Here is an 18,110-nt window from a genome sequence, read left to right on the forward strand (position 1 = left end):
AGGTGCAGAGACAGGAGAGAGGAAGAGGAGGCGGGTTGAACCCCTGTTGCCATGCACCCTCACTGTGTTACTGGGTTAAGTATGGTATGTTGCTATGAGAAGAAAAAAAAACCCAGTGCAAGGAAGAGGGGCAATTGCATCACTCTCCTGAAAAGTCCTTGAAAAACATGTCTCTCACTTCTTTTCCTGCCCCGTGCAAAATTCTAATTGCACTTTCAAATCTTCCTCTGGGAGGAAATTCAAATTAAAATGCAGCACATGGTGAAACCGTGCACACTTAGAAATGTTCTCTCATGCACGAACAGACTCAACTTTAACTCTTCTTTAACTCGCTGCTGTACAAAAATAAGCATGCTTTTCAGCCCTGCTTAGCCCCATTGTTCCCTTTTGCTGCTGCCAGTTAAGACAAAGTGTATGAGCACGCAGCCAGCTGCTGTTTGTTTTGATCTGTTGGAGGCTCCACGAGATAAGAAATGTTGCCAAGAGTGTGGTCGGTCAATTGGTCCAGATCTGATGTTATTATGCAACAGTGTTTCAAGAAACATGTTTTTAACGTACATGTGAACCTTTCATGGAAACTGAAAGCATGTTGTGATCCGGTTAACTTTTAACCCAAAGTTATCAGAAGTCTTGTTGTGATGCATGTGTGAGAGGTGTGTGTGTGTGTGTGTGTGAGTGTGTGTGTGTGTGTGTGTGTGTGTGTGTGTGTGTGTGTGTGTGTGTGTGTGTGTGTGTGTGTGTGTGTGTGTGTGTGTGTGTGTGTGTGTGTGTGTGTGTGTGTGTTTGTGTGTGGTGCACAGGTTGAGAGTATTAATAATTCACTGATTACTCACACTCAGGCACAAATTGTTTCAAACAGGAGCAATTTGTTTGTGCATGTGCAGGAGGCTGTGGTGATGAGCTAATGCATCATCGCTTCCCTCATAACCCTGACCTGAGAACGAGTGACGGCACAGTGAAGGCAAACAAGGCAACAAGGCCTTTGTGAGGGATCCTCCCCTGCCCTTTATTTTGCGTCTCTGTCTGCTGTCTCTCTTCTCTCTCCTCTCTGTAGCTTTTTTCTCCCTCTCTGTTTTTCTCTCACTGAGTCAAGGCAGGCCATGTCCCCGGCTGCTCAAGGTTTCTAATTAGCATGTGCGTTCAAGCAGGGAAGCAGGCACACTGTTTGCTCTTTCCTTCTTTCTTTCTTTCTTTCAGAAAACGCTGTGCTGTCTTGACACCTCTCCAGTACATTATGAACTCTCCCATTGTTAGCACATAGCACTTTCTGTTCTGTCTTTTCCCATGCTTTCACAGAATCCCGATGTGCCTTCACAGTATATTCTCAGGGGGAAACCATCTGCAAGTTTCAGGCTTTTTTTTCTGTCTTCATATGTTCCATGCTCTAGTGTTGCTGTTATATTAAACATAAGCACGAAGCAGTGCAGCTATTCCTGCCTCTACATTGTTTATCCTGAAATAGCCTTACATATCACCTCAGGGAATGTGGAATGTATACCATCCATGTAATGCGTCTCTTTCTCTTTGCACTCTCTCCTTCTATCCTTGAATCAACCCAGTCATCCTGTCTGCCCTCTTTGTCTGCGTGCCAGCACCAAGCAGGGACTTCATGTCAGGGAGAGGAGAACATAGCATGCACCTCCTTCACATTTTTACATCCCCAGTAGGTTTGCAGAGTATGTCTATCTGTATGTCAGTCGTCTGTCTGTCTGGCAACAACACTCATCTCCTCCTTTCCCTCCTGCACTTCTATGGCTGTGCCTTCCGGCCTGCTTCTCTACTTAAGGATCGAGGGTTATGCGAGGGGATTCCTGGCACGGCTTTGAGTACATGTGCTTCTGCGGGGATAAGCTCAGCTATGTCAGTAATGTGTCAGCCTCGCTGAGGTTACAGCCCGCTCCCCATATTTGGCAAATCACTTAACATCGCCTCACCTCAGCCAGACTTGGAGATATGGTCAAGCAGAAAACATGAGCAGAATCCAGGAGCAGACATGAGATAACTGAAAAATGCATGAGTGAAGGATAAAATGCATTCTTACATTCATTACATCTTATAGTCTTTTGTAAACATTAAAGATGTCAGAAGCTCTATTTTAAGTCCTTTGACTCTATATTCATCTCCCTCCTGCATCCTCTTCACTGCCAGATCAAACCAGGTGAGACTATAAGAGTCTGAGACACTCTGTGAGCTCTCTCAGCTGTCCTGAAATAGCCTTTCTTCATGGCAGCTTATGTAAAGAGGCAAACCCAAAGCCTTAGCCTCATTAGATGCATGCATTTGGCATCAGATCGTGCCTCGAAGACTCAGGTCACACCGTTAAATTCCCAGAAAGGTAACTTGTTTACTTATGCCTCAGTGCTTCAACGTATTTTGCATGTTTGCTGCAATGCCTCCAAAAGGGGAGCAAGTTAAGAATCTGGCCTTTGCACCATGTGATCAAAGATTAGCCGTGTGATCTGAAGTTTATCCAAGTTCACTGCTATAATAACATTTTTCATAACCAGTGAGTTTAGAAGCAATGAGTGCACTTATGTGATCTTTCTTTGTACTAATGATATAGATGTTGCTCTCAGAAATGATACTCCTGATCCACTCAATCCGTTTACTTGCTGCTGAACAAACACCGTGATGCAATCCCAGGGCAATTTATGCAGACGCACCAATTTGAAAACAAACATCCAAATGATTATATCCTGCACAGATAGCAGACGGAATAATTTCCCCATCTGAAACCCTTCTCTCTGCCCAGCTGTTATTTTTATTATTATATATTTAAGGTAATTGTCTCATTGGTTTCAACTGAGAGGATGATTAACAGCAGTTAACTTAGTGTCATGACCTCATCTGTGATGACCTGCTGTGTGTGTCACTCTACCCCCTTAGAGTTGATTTCTAAGTTTTGGTCAGGTGTTTTAGAGCGTGTGTTAGAGTGTGCGGTAACCTTGTCACCCTCTCCTTGGTTCTCTCACACACAGCTGTTTTACTACGTGTGATTATAGGCTGCTGCAACTCATTTCTCTTGAACTGAAAGGTTTGCATCATGTGATCTCATCCCCACGCGTGTGTGTGTGTGTGGTGTGGTCATCACAGGTGCCCAGGTGTGTGTGTGTACATGTGTTTGCCTCAAAATTTACAGCTACTCAAGTTTCACCGCAACCCTCAAACTCAGAAAACCACCTCTCTAGGTCACACTTCAAACAAACAGCAGCCTCCATGTGTGTACATGTTGGTGCGCTAGAATCACCTTGGCCGCTGCAGCTGTGAGAAATTCCCTGCATTGTAAATCTGAGAAGGTCTGAAAGGTGTATATTGTGCTGGCTCACCATGCAACCCTCTGTGGAGTGAGCTCACCGTAAGCTGAGCAGAAGCAGCAGCAGCTAAGGGTGCAGCTCGTCTCTCAAGTGAGTGACACATACTTAGATTAGAGACACCCAACACTGGGCGTCCATCTATCTGTCTATTCCTCCGCTGCCTGCCAGAGCCAGCTGGGCCCTGAGCTCATGGTACCAATCTGGACATGAGCAAGAGAAAGAGAGCGTTTCAGAGCAGGGTGGGGTGAGAGGGGATGCTCGCTGCCAGCACATGGTGTAATCTCATCTTGCTGTGGTTACTGTAAGTGAGACAGAGGAGGGAATGGGAAGAAGGGACCACAGTTACCCAGGAAAGTAATGGCTCTGGGAAGGGCAGAGTATCACTCTACCAAAGTCCCTCTGAAACATTTAGCATTTACAGTCAAACCACAAGTCTGGGAATTGTATCCCAATATGGAAACACGTCCTGTAACATTTCAACTGGGTCAAAGTAGCTAAGCAGAAGCCATTATGAGTTAATGTAAAAGTGCAGAGGGGAGGCATAAAATTATTGCACATGGCTTCCCTCCCTGGACGGGATGTGTGCAAGTCCTCATTTCCACTTTACCACTTCAATACTTTTATCTTTTATTTGTACTTTGTTAGCAGGAATCAAGTCAAAGTGTTTGATCATTTAAGCCTCTGTGTGCTTTCACATGTGAAGAAAACTCCTGCAAACTCCCAGAAGTTTACCCAGTGAGCTGCATGTGTGTGAATTTCGGCGTGAAGTCAGCTGAGGTAATGTTTATTTCATGTAACCAGCGCCATGTCAGGTTTTTCTACTTTGCTAAAAAATTCACCGAAAATCACAAGCGGAGGCTGTCACTTCCTGTTATTTGCTGATATTGTTTCAAATGTAAAAAGGGGGAAGTGTAAGAAAAGGGCAAATTAAATTCTTCCCAGCCCTAAAAGATTTTCAGACCAATATGTTTCCAGAGCTTGAATTTTTACCTGTTGGATGAGAGTCATGATGGTGGGAGAGTGGGTGAGGTCTGAGTTTCAGAAAGCAGGACATGGCATCAGAAGCCACAGAGAAAGCTGCAGAGACCTATGCTATGACAGTAGATGTTTCATTGATATCATTATGATGTGCAAACAAACTGATGTGCAGACATCTTGGCGAGACTGACAGAGACTGACTTTTCGTATTTCCTGCTGCATTTCACTCACTATACTGAAGAGTACAGTAGATCTTAAAGGAATATCGCCATAAATAGGCGATGTGTAAAAGTTTATACAACTTCATATTGGAATTGAGCAATAGTGCTTACATATTTTGTTTGCTTGATCTGAAGACAAAACCTAGCACCTGCAGCCATATTGAGTCGCCTTACTTCAGCCCTGGACACCTCCCTTTGGAGATGTTATGGGCAAATTCACCTGGAAGAAGGCCTATTACATCTGGCTTTGGACCCCCTCAGGATCCCCAAGTAGAAGCTGGGAAACATCACTCAGGCGAGGGATGTCTGGGTCAACTTGCTCAGACTGCTGCACCAGAGACCCAGGGACTACGATGGATGGATGGATGGATGGATGGATGGATGGATGGATGGATGGATGGATGGATGGATGGATGGATGGATGGATGGATGGATGACTGGATGGATGGATGGATCAATGAATGAATGATGGATGAATGATGGATGGATGAATGGATGGATGGATAAATGGATGAATGATGGATGGATGGATGAATGATGGATAGATGGATGGATGGATGGATGGATGGATGGATGGATGGATGGATCAATGAATGAATGAATGATGGATGGATGGATGGATGGATGGATGACTGGATGACTGGATGGATGGGTGGATCAATGAATGGATGGATGGATGGATGGATGGATTGATGGATGGATTGATGGATGGATGGATAAATGGATGAATGATGAATGATGGATGGTTGGATGGATGGATGGATGGATGGATGGATGGATGGATGGATAGATGGATGGATGGATGGATGGATGGATGGATGAATGCACTCTCCAAATTATTGTTTCAAGTAATTCATGTAATCTATAACTTCAATGTACTATTTATTATGATGTTTGCTGCTGACCTCTTGGCCAGGTCACCCTTTTAAAACAGATGTCATTGGGTTTCTATCTGGTCCAATAAAGGTTAATTGAAAAAATATAAATATGTCATGGACACAGCATGGATTCCAGACATTTTCTTGATAATTCATCCCCTGATAATGTTAGGAATTTGCTATTCACTCATGCATCTCACAGTGGTATTTAACCTGTGTCATACAGGCTCTGACAACTTTAAACGCTCTGGTTTATGTGTGTTTGTGTGTGTGTGTGGGTGGGGGGGGGGGTCTTCTGTCAAGGTGACTGGTTTCCTGTTATGACTTCATTGTGTATGATGGCAGCTGTGAAGCATACACAGACAAACTGAGCTCAGCATGAACAGCACCCACACCTTGCTTATGATAAACTTTACTATCACCTGCTGTGGTGGAGGTTTGGGAGAAAAATCCAGCCACCTGAGTTCACATGCAGCATCTGTCTGAGACTGGCTGAATATTTTCCCCTTTGTCATGACTCCAGTGAAACAAAGAAAGACAACTGTGTGCCAACAAATCTGTGCTTATCAATGTTTTCTGTCTCAAATCACTCAGTGTCTTCTTTCAGGCAAATGTGAGAGTAAAAGTGTTGAATACTCATGTGTAGGGGAACTTAGAATATTTTACATTCACAGTGCACGTGCTTAAAGCATTATTTACCATGTGCACACGCGTGATGAATCTCAGAGGGCTGTTGTGTGCGCACTTTTTCTGCAAGAATGAACTTTTCTGTATGCGACACTCCACTCCTATAGGTAGAAAACAGCAGCCTGGGAAGCACTCTGTTGTTGACTACTGCTCAGTGTTTATCATCTTTCTGTGCCACAGTTCAGCACACTTATGTTTCCAAGTCACAGCACACATCTGTCTGGTCTTGCTCCCTCTCTCTCAGTCTATCGTAACTCCAGATCTTTGGCTCAGACCTCGTGCAGACAGTCAGACAGTCGGGCTGCTCGGCAGTCTGGACTCTTGCTCCAGGCTTTTTGCACATCAGCCAACACAGGGACGAGCTGTGTGTGAACTCTACACAAACAGCAGCAGAGGCAGACACTGGGAACCTTTTCCGGTTACCTGCTGTCTTATTTGTTCTGGACTGGCTAGGATACACCTGTGTTGTTGTGTTTTTAGTCTTTATTCAGACTTGACTAAACTCCTGCTAGAGATATTAAGTTTGAGAAAGCAGGTAGTGTAAGAAAGAAGGTTTCAATCTGATCTGTTGCTCGGACTGTCAGTGCACTTTTATCCAAAGTAGGTCAAGGATTTGTCAACACTACTGTACATGAACTACTTAAGCATACCTCATCACGCCTAGGAAACATGTTTATTTACATTGTGCCTTTAATAACTGTCAACGCTTATACTCCTGTGAAAATTGGTCTTATCTGGGGCATAAAATTTTGCTTTTTTCTTACAAAATCAGGTCAAGATTAAACACGATTGCTTCTCCTATTGTTGCAGGTAATCTATTTTTTCTTTTGCCTGAAGAAACACTGCCCTGCATAGATTAAGAAGAGAAACCAAATGTTCTGGGTGCTTTTGTGCAGAATCAATAACACTTTCTCTTTGTGCAAACTTATTGGTTCAGTCCTGGAAATTTCTGATGTTCCCAAATTGAGTTGGCTGCAACTTCTTTTTTACTAGATATTGTAGTTAAACTTTCACTCTGACACAGGTTTCATGTTGCATCAAAATGCAGAGTGCGGCAGGCACAAATAAGTAGTCATAGCAAGCAAAATCAGGCTGCATATCAGTGTCTCAGGAGAGTGGAAGTCCAGCTTTAGTTTTGACAGGGCTTGTCCAAAAATGAGTTTTCTCAGCACATATGGGTTTTTATTTCATTTTCCTTTATGCCTAACTCTGAAGAGTGTTCAAGGAAAACCCCACCAATACTTCTCTATGATTTTTTTCCTCTAAATCTGAGTGAGTAAAACTTCCTCTGTTCTTAGAATCTCTCTAGATCTGTCTCAGCAGACAGGCTGCCTCGTTTGCTGTGTGTGTGATATTTGCGTGCACGTGGAGTTGTAGCTATGTGTATGTTTGTGCACCTGTGTGTTTAGATGTGCACACATGCAGGGGATGACCGGCGGTTGGCTGGAGACAGAGGTTGCTGCGAAGAAGGAAGCAAGCTGAGTTCCTCTGAAGTGTGATGATCACTTTGATGTGGGCCGTCCTTTACCGTTAGCTTCAGCTCAGAGGCGACCACAACACCTCTTCTCACTTTCCCTCAACCTGCCAACGATGAGCTGGACGACCCTCATTCTGCTAAAGCTCACCTCCAATTTCACTGCAGTTTCGATGGTTTGCACATTTTTTTCCAACGTGTTTGCAAGAAAACAAAACTAATGACCTTCCATTTCTTTCCTGCAGCTTTTATCAAACTGAACTTTTGTGCATAAGCTACTATAGACTTCCTACCAATGCATCGCCGTTCATAACATTTAAACTCAATGCTCTACTGCAGATAAGCAAAAGTGGGTTATTATTTCTATGCAGTCTCCTTTTTCCACTTGGATGCACAGAACTGACAGACCCCTCGACTCAGCTCAGAAAACAAAAGAAAGCTACAGCCACGACCACCATCTCCCCCTCCTCCCCCCAGCCCCGGCCTGGTTCCTGGCTGCAGCAATTGTGCAAGCTGTCACACAAAGCAGCTGGTCTGTGAGTAGTAAGATCAGTGCTTGAAAAAGGACACATATCACAAACATCAATTCATAAGAACTGCCCTGTCTCTTAAATCTTTAATTTACCAAACACCACCCACAGTGTTGATCTTTACTACTTCCCTCTTATTCAGTGTAGCTGACGTCTTGCATCACTTCCTGATGCTACTATATCAGTACAATCTGCTTATCCTACCCACACTCTTGACCTTTCTGCAGTGCAGCTGAGTTCTTGTGTGCTGTGAAGCTGAATGCAAAAAGAAATAACATTTCTGACAAGAGGATGAGTTTGATTTTTTATTCACAAAACATTAAAAATGAGTACAATTCATGTTCATACTGCATTGCTTCGTTTGCATGTTTGAAAGTAAAACTAATAGTCCATTGAAAATTGTTGCAGGTGCAGACACAGCTCAAATCAGGATTTGCAGGCAAAGTCTCCAAGAACTTCCTGATAGCTGTGCTGAAAAAGAAAAATAAGTCCACTCTCAAGTTCTCTTCTGAATCTTCATCTTCCTCGATGAGATTCAGCCCAGCCTCTGCACTTTCGTGTGTCCATTTCTTCTTGCACAGTCTATATTTCTGTGACCTTCTTCGCTCTGTTCCCCATTGCCTTCAATGTAGGGCAGCAACTGGGTCATAACTTTTCATGCAGTTTGCACCACACTCCAAATCCTTCTCAGTGTCCATCAGGCTTTCTGGTCCACTCTTCAAACACATGACCTAGTCCAAACTCCCACCTCCAAACTTGAACCCCTTTCCCTTCAGGGTAATCCAGAAGCCACCACACTGACCCAGAATGCACTGGAAGGGTGCACCACTCTTGCAGCCTCTTAATCCAGCCATGTGGGGCAGCAAGGCTCAACACCCCTTAGCTGAAGCTCAGCTCCATGACTTTCTTTTCATCATCTTCATCATCAGCTTATGAAGCATTGTTAGTGGAGTGTCACTTCAGCGCTCTGGGAGGGTAATGGAGGGCACCCAGTCGTACACGCTGCGGCTCTCTTCGCAGAAGAGACTCAGCTTGTCCAGAGCAGGGTCTTTCCACGGGTTTGCACTGGGGCTCTGTAATTAAAAAGGGACACATTTAGAGTCAGCACACCTGCCCCAGACATGCAATAACAGTGTGCAGAAAAGTCAGACAGGAGGAGTGATGCATGCATGATTCATTGGCTGGTGGTTGGCTGAGTGTGGGTGCATCCGGGGAAACGTACCGTGACAAGAATGCAGTGCGCGTCCTTGGGCTCGCCGGTCTCGTCTGCACCCACGAGGTCGGCCAGGCGCTCGATGTCGTTTACGCGCACCACGTTGATGTCGTTATCGAAGCAGAAAGCCTGAATGAGGGTAAAGTGGATCTGCAGAGCGATGTCACACTCGTACTCCTCATCTGTGGCGAGGACACAGAATGCCACGCTGTCTGGGTCACTGTGGGAGAGGCGAGAAACACGGTCAGATAACAGTCCTGCTTCGCGACTTTTCTTGAGTAAACAGACACTGCAGGTAAACGTTCACGGATTGCAATACTTACACATTCATGACTTTTGCAGATTCATAAACTCCAACTGTGAGGTAGTCCTGCTTCTTAGCAGAGACCAGCAGCTCCTCCAGGGCTGCGCCTGCACTTTGCACCCTTCACAAAGAAAAACACACATCATCAGCACACCGGGCACATTCAAGACAGGCAGCACGATGTACGCCAAACAGCTTTAAAATGTTAAATCAATGCGTTAGATGCTTACCTGTCTGTGTTTTCCATTGTGTTTTCTTGTCCGCGGATCTCTTCCAGAGTCATAGTTATAATCCAAGCGCGATCGTGCTTGTCAGAGAGTAGAAAAAGGCTGTGTGGTAGTCTGTGAAGTCTCCTGCGTTATTCTGAGCTCGGAACAGGCTGTGGGTGTATTTATAGCGGCTCAGCGTAGTTTCTCGGTAGGGGCGGTCCTTCCCAGCCATTGGCTCGACCGGGGTGAAAGCAACAAAAAGTCCCCATTAGCATATTCAACCCCACGTGGGGCAAAAAACAACCTTTCAAGAAATTCCCCCCCACCCACTACCCATTCCTTTTGCCTTGTCAACATCCAACATCATCACAATGAGCAAAAACTAAAAGTCCTGTTTACGATGGACGTTCAGAGTCTTCGCAAACAGAAGCAATGTCACAGCAACCTCTTTAAAGTGGCCACCTGTTTAACACAACATGATATTCTGTCATATGCAGGGTTTAGGGTACGTACGATATATAAAATTCATATATGAGTAGTGTTTCGTAGCATGCATTTAAAGAATAAAAAAAGGGATTTATGGTGCTTTTTTTTGTTTTTAGAGTTTGTATATGATAACAACATGGATTATCAGAGTTTATTCCTTGTTTATTCATCAGTTATTGAACAATAACCCTTACCTGCCTTTGAGTTGCATAATTGTTCTGTGCCAACAAGTGTTGTTCTCCCAAGTTGGGGGAAAGAAGGGAGCAGACTAAGTGACTAATTTGGGCTAATACACAACAACACTGCCGAGCCTGTGTGGGTGAAGCAGCAGAGGTTAGCTTATCGGTGGAAAGGCGCTCTGGAACAGTCTTTCAAGAACTGGACTTTCCCAGTCTGGGGAATCACTGCTGTGTTAAATATAGTCTGAACTTTCCCTGTGGTCGAGCTTTACCTTGTCCTTAATAAACAGCTTCCCGATGTCTCACCTGCAGGCGCGAGCACATCCTGGCTGCTGGTTATTTAACGTGCTATGTTTGCTGTCTACCAGGAATTAACTAATTTAGGGAAATCAACGGACCTGCTCTGACCTACACGGGGCCATTGTGTTAATAGCGTAAAGTTCTTTTTTTCTGTGAGTGTGACCCAAACAGCTTGTGGTCGGCACACGCCAGTTTTTGTTCACCCCTTGAAAAGGAGCCCTAATTGTCGGTCTGACTTGGCGCGTGTCGTCTCTCCTTAAGAGGAAAAAAAAGCGACACACTTTTTGTGTCACAACAATACCCACGTCCTCCACCTGCCCCTGGTCTATTCACTCTGGGCGAGGGGGATGTGAGTGACTGAGTGTGCGTGTGTCATGCCTGCACCCCACACTCTTAATTAGCCCTTTCTATTCAGTGCCCTGCGGCAGATGCCCGACAGATGCGCGTGGGCCCCCTCCTTAAATGCGCCACGTGCCATGGTCAGCGCTGTATCTTATCACTGCATGTTTACATTCAATATAATTCGCTTTTCTGACAGATGCCGAAGGCATTAGATTGTTTAGACCGGCCCGGTAGCCTTGTCTTCTCATCATTATTGTGTAAGTAATTACGCCAACTAGAGTTACTCAAGATAAATAGTAAGTTACAAAACTTATAAATTACCCTGCTCCTTGTGCAAACGTTGATACCACAAAAAGGAGTAGTAGGAGTAAACTTCATAAAAAAGAATTTATTCTAAACCCCGTGATATCGGTGACAATGAGTAACATCTCAAACCAATCTGACATTTGGTTGAATGTACACATCTGATGTGCCAACAGTATATCTGGATGACCTTTGCTCTAATCTGCACCATTTATGAAGCAGACAACTGGGCGTTTATGTCAGAAATCTGGACTAATGCCGCCATCTGCTGGTTGTTGAGAAATTGACATTTTCCTTGCACCATAACTAGTCCCAACATGTTGAATAACCCCAATGACTCATGATACACTTAACTCTGAATGAGTCACCAGCAGCTCCATATATAGTCAGATGTTGTTTCCTGACAGCTGAGATTACCTGTGCGGTCAGACAAATGGCCTTCTGTTTACCAGTAAGACCAGGAATGTCAACAGGATAAAAGAACTGTGAGAGGGAAAACACCTAATCTAATAATATTCATTTAGTTGAATTGAAATACTTTACCTCCCGAAAAAAAGTTCCCAAAGTTTCCCTGTATTCCCTTAGTAAAAACCCAGTCCACTCATGTGGCATGCAAGTCAGATCAGCAACATTGCATCATTTGGTTTTGCTTTCAGTTTAGGGAAGAGAGCCTGGCTAAGAGGATGAGGGAAATCCCGAACTGGCTCTGAAATCTAGATGAAAAATCAGCAATGTCCCTGCACAGCAAAGCTCTCCTGGGGGTTTTATTTATCTGTAAATATGCCACCTCAAGTTTCACAGCAGGACTACTTAAAAATCTCAATCTGAGGAATGTTTTTTTTATGGTTTTTCTTTAGACAATGTCAAAAAGATAATTTTTTGGCTACAAAGTGTCTTGACATTACAGTCTATCTTTGTGTACATATAATTTTTTAGTGCAAGTATGAAGGAGTTTTAGCGGGATCATTAGCCTCAGTTGAAAGTCAAAAAAATAACTTGAGTGACTTTGATTTATAAAAAGTTTATTATTATTATTATTATTATTATTATTATTATCATAGAGGTCCAGACATGTCTTATACATAAAGAGTTCAAATGTACAGAAGAGCTACAATCATATATAAGCATATATACATTCCCTTCTTACACTATGTCAAATGTCAGTGCATTTGTACAACATGATCCACATTTTAAATCTCATTGACTGTCTATCATGACAAAAAGCTTTTTCCAATACCATTTAGATTCTATTAATTACTAACAGTAACGTAAGAAATACACAAAGAAATACCAAAATGCATCACTGATGGAACAGGTCATTACATTTTTTCTATTTTACTGCAACATGGTCTTCTCTGCAAATACATTAGACCCCTGGTTTTGATATTTCAGGCAGTATGTGGAAATAAGAGGTGTCCCATGACACCAAAAAGGAGGGGACTGAAGGGGCACAATGAGAACATCAAATGACTGATGTCTTGCTGGTGATGCAAATGTTTTTAGCTTTACTGTACAACATAAAATGAGAGCATTCCAAAATTAAAAAGAGCATTGATACCCTTGTTACAAGGGAGATACTAACAAACTTTACAAGTCTTCTAAATGGCCAAATGTCCTGCAATGGCTTAAGCATTACGGTGGTCAAACCACTTTGATCAAGCTTCATGGGAGTCAAGCAGCTAATCTCCTACTAATGCAATGGAGGTTTCTGGGTAGTTTGCAGTGCAAACTGTGGGACGATTTAGTTTCACAACAATTAAACATGAGAGAGTCGTTCACAAGCAGCTTAACACCTGGATCTGCTGGAGTTTGACCAAACAAATTAGTCAAACAGAGCTGGTCCTAGAATTTGGTTCTCATTATCAAGTAATACTTAAAATCCTTTTGAATCAATATACTGCAGTTTCACTGAAAACAGTGTTTTCAACTAGTTTTGGTCATCAGCATCACGGTGACCATAATTTGAGAGTCTGGAGTGCAACCTTGTAACCTGTGGCCTCCAGCAAGCAGGTATGTAGTCTATACCTGACAACTTTTATGCTGCTGAGATATGGACACCTCTCTCAAGTTCTTAATGTCCACAGGAACAAGGAATCAGAAAAAGTGCAAATGAAGTAACAGTAGTACATCAGAGGGGCTAATGGAGGAGAAAAGTAGGGACAGATAAACTGATCACATTTCTTGATTATATAAGGTCATTTCCCTACTCCTTGGGAAAGTTCAAAATCCCACTGCTAACAAATAAAAAATATGGCTCCCTCTGCTGGTAAAATGTATAAACTTCCCTGTACTACATCTCATCTGAGCGGTGCTGCTGTAATATGACAGATTGAGGGTTTTGGTCTATCCAGTTGTCTTTGGATCCCTCGTATCCCACAGCAGATGCCACTGATGCATCAATAGATCCTTCCTGCAAGGCCCCTACACCAGGGGGGGTCTCTGCAGCCTGAGCCGGACTGGGGAAGTCAGCGGAGGAGTTACTGTTGATTCCAGATTCTGTGTCGGGCTTCTCCATCCTCTGGTAGTCAGGAGTTTGATTCTTCTGACTGCCAGCTAAGATAGCTTTATGATCTACGTCGACTATGGCCATGAGAAAATCGCCTTCCTCTTCAGGCTCAATGTAAGTCATGGCATCCGTGCTGTCCTGTGGCATTGAGCGCAAGGTCCGGGAAATGACTGTAATGAGGGAGAAAGAAACGGTTACCGAAACTGAGCAAACATTATGATGAAAGCAGACAGGGAAGCTTTGTAAACAAACACCTTTTGAGGCAAAGTGATGCCGTTTGCCTGAACACACTGAATAGACAAGTTATCCTGATGACAAGTCGACTGATCAACAGAAGTGACAATAGAGGTGAAAATATAACCGAAAACAAAAGAAATCTTCTCTCTGTTTGTGGTTACTTACTGGAAGAAGGTGTGTAGAGTTCTTTCTGCTCGTTCTTCCCGCCAAACGGATTGACTGACGGAAAGATGATGAGGCAGAAAGAGAGCAAGAACACCTGAAGGACAAAGCAAAGAAAGGGATGAGAAAGGAAAGAACCTGACACTTCATAGAGGAACAATGATGAGGAGAGAAATTTACCATGACACAGGTGCTGGTTGTGCTAGCCTTCATGGTCGACATCTTGACTATTCCCTGTAGTTTCCTCAGCTGCTCTATCAAGGACCTGTGGGAACCAAGAGAAAACATTTACTCTCACTCAGCAGAGCCAAGATCACTTACTATGTTTATGTAATTACTCATCAGTGTAGGAGCACAGGAGCATGGTCTGCAAGGTCTTACATGTTCTGTTTCTGCAGCAGTTGGACTTTCTTCTGCAGCTCCATGTTGTGTGCAGTACAGATGGCAACCCTGTGGGGAACAGTGATTTAATAATATATTTATTTATTCAAACATACTCAGAGGAATTGAGCAACCACTGCAAATTAAGTTAACAGTTTATTTCTACTAGTTCAACTACTAAAAGAAACTTATGGTAGGAAAGAGTTTTAATATCCTGCTCAGTTGAAAACAGAATTTCTATATATGGTTCAGTTTCCAATTCCACAGAATTGGTGGTTTTCTTTGACACTCATGCTAGAAATATTTGTTTTTGTGAGGATGTCATAATGCACTATTATTTTCTAGGTTGTTTTGGGGTTGACAATGATGTCCTTTCCTAAAACACTTTTGGTATTTTAAAGGTGCATTTGTCCATGAGGCTTTTCTATCCAGCTATTAATTCAAAGACTTGCTTATTTTTTAATATTTAATTTATGAATTTAGCTGCAAAGCCATTTTCAATCAATCAGTATTTATGTAATCTATTAAGACATTTAGACAAAGAAGATTTTCTGATCCAGTGGTCATAATGAAGCAAACACCCTGTGGAACACCTGCTGTTGAGATCTCTGTCATAAATTTATTCATATCAATACACTTTTGTCATTTTATCTCACCTGTTTTCCAGTCCATCAACATACACCTTCTTCTTCTTGCGGCTCTCCTGAGCAGACTGCTTATTGCGGATCTTCCTCCTGACCCTTTTCAAGGTCCTCTCCTCTGCCTGTTTAACAGAGAAGCGAGGCTTTTAACAGAATGTCAACATGGTGAATAACGACATACATGTATATGTAATAGCTTTTAACAGCAGAGCACACAAAACAAACACATTTGCAGTTTTTAAAAGGGTTTCTTACACCTTTCAGTTTGAAATATACAAAAATACAATGAGACCAAATGAACAAACTATTTTACCTTTGTGAGGGGCATGTGTGTGGGAATGGTGACTCCCTCCTTTGAAAGAAGCCGCTTCTCCTCCTCAGTGAGTACAATCTCTTTGAACTGGAACTGAAAACAGAAAGGAAAACAGTTTACACCTCTAACATTCTTGGACACAGAATAAATAATAAGATAGCACCTTAGTCGCAACATGAATTGAACCACTTATTGAGTGCGTCACATATGAGTTACCAATAATTATAACTTTTCACCTTAAGGAAAACTCCTCAGTCTGACCTGATATCAAATAGCACAGATAAGAAAATAAGGTGTGAAAACTGACCTGGTCTGTGGTTTTAAGCTCAGTCGAATCTTCTGATGAGTCTTCTATGGCAAGTGTACAGGGCAGCTCACTGGTGATGTCCTCCTCCATTGCTTCACTCACATATTCATCTGTCACAGGGGGAACAGATTGAACATAATTCACTTATTCACAAATTTATCCAGTGTTTATGAAGAGAAGTAACTAAATATTCAAAATTCAAAGCCTTGCTGATGGTGTCAGCATCAAGTTCACTTGGACTCCTCATACCTAGATCAATGAAGACATCTGTATCCGGCTTCTCTGCCCTCACACTCTGCAGCACATCCATGTCTGTGTCTCCACTCTGCAGCATGGAGTAACTATGATCTGCTTGGACTGTCAGAGCCTCCAGACTCTCCATCTGCTGTTCACCGGAGGGTAGAGCAGTGTCAGAGGGGACTGGGCTGGGTTGGGAGTAGCTGGGACTGGGCACAACGTCACTATCACTGCCCTGGGGACTTGGGCAACCCAAATGATTGTTGTTTCCAACTCCAGTGCTGCTGTCATCAGAAATCCCGCTGTCGCTGCCCAAAGGAGAGTGAGAGGGACAAAGAGCACCCATGTTGTCCTCTCCCTCTAACAAGCTGGACAGGAAGTCCTCAGTATTCATGCCTGTTAACATCTGGAGGGAAATAAGGGAATGAACTATTTTAAACACTAAAACACAAATTTTCAGTACAGTAATTATTATAGAGTTATGTAATTAAATGGGGCCTTTGTTTCTCTTTTCTGATTCTTACATCTTGTTCAGACAGCCAGGATTCAATGAGTCCGCTCTCATCAGGAAACAGAGGCTCAGTGGATCCGTCCTCACCGCTGTGGAACAACAGACCCAACAGGTCTGTTCCATCCATTTCTGGTAGGTCTTCAGGGACTGACATCTGCAATAAGAAACAGCATAAAACCATAACAGTTTAATAAATCTGAAGAATCTTATGCATTTTTTTTCCACATAGCATTATTATAACAGTAATAAGATGTACAGGGGCTTGATATTTCTAAATGTATATCAGATTGCACTTATGGTGAAAATGTATTTATTCAAAAAAGGAAAGAAAAATTGATTGAAGAAATGTATCCAAAAAATTGCTTTTTACGTATACATGGAGGTCAAATTTTATCAGTCTTTTTTTCCAAATACCACCATTGTACACGCACTGTATGTGATGGTGTAAAGTAAACCGGATTACGTCGTTGCTGTTCTCCCATGTGCGCTTTGTTGGGTTTGCAGCAGCATGTGGATGTTGTTGACAGTTTTATGAGTGTAATAAATAAAATAATTTAGCAGTTTTCATGCTAGACAATATCGTGGATTACAATGGGTTAATGACACGTCTACAAAAGTCCCGAGTAAACAACTTAATATTGCATCATATTCACGCTCCCACAATGACCTCATCCTTTATCGGGCCCCGCCCCCACATGCCTTTGTCACGGGATCAAAATACAGTATCAAGTGTCAAAACAAAAAAGGCTTACAGTAGAGCTTTTGTTAAGTGGAGGGAAAAAAAAAAAAAACAGAAAAAAGTGGAAAATGGCTGAAAGAAAATGTGCTACTGTACGTTTTATTGTCTTGCAAAATAAAAGCGTGTCTGGCAGCATGGCCATTGAAGCCTCAAAAGAAATGACCTAGTTATGGTGCATTAAAACGAAGACGTCTTGCATCAAAACTCATTGGATGCAGATGAAGAAAAACACATCAGCCCCTTTGCACAATTCATTTTATAGCAAGAAGAAGGTGCCGAACAGGCCAAACAGCCTCAACCAGACAGCTAGTCTGTTTTCTCTATAATCCCATCACTATCTACGGCACCGGGAGGGTGTGGTCCTCGTGACATTTAACACACTAACAACTGTCGATTCCGTTACATTCAAGACAATATTTCTTACCGTTCAGTGGCAGGACACGAAATACCATTCAAGTGAGTGCGTCCGTATCTTTTGGTTACTCTAGTCAGCGTTTCTTCGTCGCTCTCGTCACAGTGCTTCCTACACAAAAAACCACCTTCCAACAAGGCAAAAAATGCGTCAACACGTAAGGCGGAAATGAGTACGTGAGATCTTGAGTGCTTCTGGGTAGTGTAGTATGGTACCCTGCTACGCCAGGAAGAAAGTTCTATCTTT

At 42.9% G+C, this 18,110-nt stretch overlaps 2 protein-coding genes across 2 annotated transcripts; both read right to left on the reverse strand.

Moving 5' to 3' along the window:
• Nucleotides 1-8,374: 8,374 nt before the first annotated feature.
• gadd45ga (growth arrest and DNA-damage-inducible, gamma a) lies at nucleotides 8,375-9,972 on the reverse strand. The gene is made up of 4 exons (XM_074670288.1): nucleotides 9,830-9,972; nucleotides 9,619-9,720; nucleotides 9,305-9,515; nucleotides 8,375-9,155 (listed from the first exon to the last, which is right to left on the reverse strand). Exons 1-4 carry the CDS (start codon nucleotides 9,880-9,882, stop codon nucleotides 9,042-9,044), a joined length of 480 nt encoding a protein of 159 aa, XP_074526389.1. The 5' UTR covers nucleotides 9,883-9,972; the 3' UTR covers nucleotides 8,375-9,041.
• A 2,451-nt stretch (nucleotides 9,973-12,423) lies between these two features.
• Nucleotides 12,424-18,014, reverse strand: creb3l3l (cAMP responsive element binding protein 3-like 3 like). Its single transcript, XM_074669282.1, has 10 exons — nucleotides 17,877-18,014; nucleotides 16,727-16,867; nucleotides 16,215-16,608; nucleotides 15,966-16,075; nucleotides 15,659-15,751; nucleotides 15,361-15,467; nucleotides 14,705-14,773; nucleotides 14,504-14,588; nucleotides 14,327-14,420; nucleotides 12,424-14,094 (listed from the first exon to the last, which is right to left on the reverse strand). Exons 2-10 carry the CDS (start codon nucleotides 16,865-16,867, stop codon nucleotides 13,709-13,711), a joined length of 1,479 nt encoding a protein of 492 aa, XP_074525383.1. The 5' UTR covers nucleotides 17,877-18,014; the 3' UTR covers nucleotides 12,424-13,708.
• Between the last annotated feature and the right edge of the window lie 96 nt (nucleotides 18,015-18,110).

This window comes from Halichoeres trimaculatus, unplaced genomic scaffold (genome assembly GCF_033239565.1).
Source record: "Halichoeres trimaculatus isolate MK-OKI-2021-1 unplaced genomic scaffold, fHalTri1.1 fHalTri1_scaffold_5, whole genome shotgun sequence".
NCBI classification, from domain to species: domain Eukaryota; kingdom Metazoa; phylum Chordata; class Actinopteri; order Labriformes; family Labridae; genus Halichoeres; species Halichoeres trimaculatus.

Excerpts from the sequence above, each read along its gene's own strand:
- gadd45ga (XM_074670288.1), bottom strand. The coding sequence starts at position 9,882 with ATGACTCTGGAAGAGATCCGCGGACAAGAAAACACAATGGAAAACACA. Across the intron at positions 9,721-9,829 it reads ACAATGGAAAACACAGACAG|GGTGCAAAGTGCAGGCGCAG; the intron begins GTAAGCATCTAA and ends TTCTTTGTGAAG. Across the intron at positions 9,156-9,304 it reads CGCACTGCATTCTTGTCACG|AGCCCCAGTGCAAACCCGTG; the intron begins GTACGTTTCCCC and ends TTTTAATTACAG.
- creb3l3l (XM_074669282.1), bottom strand. The coding sequence starts at position 16,867 with ATGTCAGTCCCTGAAGACCTACCAGAAATGGATGGAACAGACCTGTTG. Across the intron at positions 16,076-16,214 it reads AGATGTCTTCATTGATCTAG|ATGAATATGTGAGTGAAGCA; the intron begins GTATGAGGAGTC and ends CCCCTGTGACAG. Across the intron at positions 14,095-14,326 it reads ACTCTACACACCTTCTTCCA|TCATTTCCCGGACCTTGCGC; the intron begins GTAAGTAACCAC and ends CCCTCATTACAG.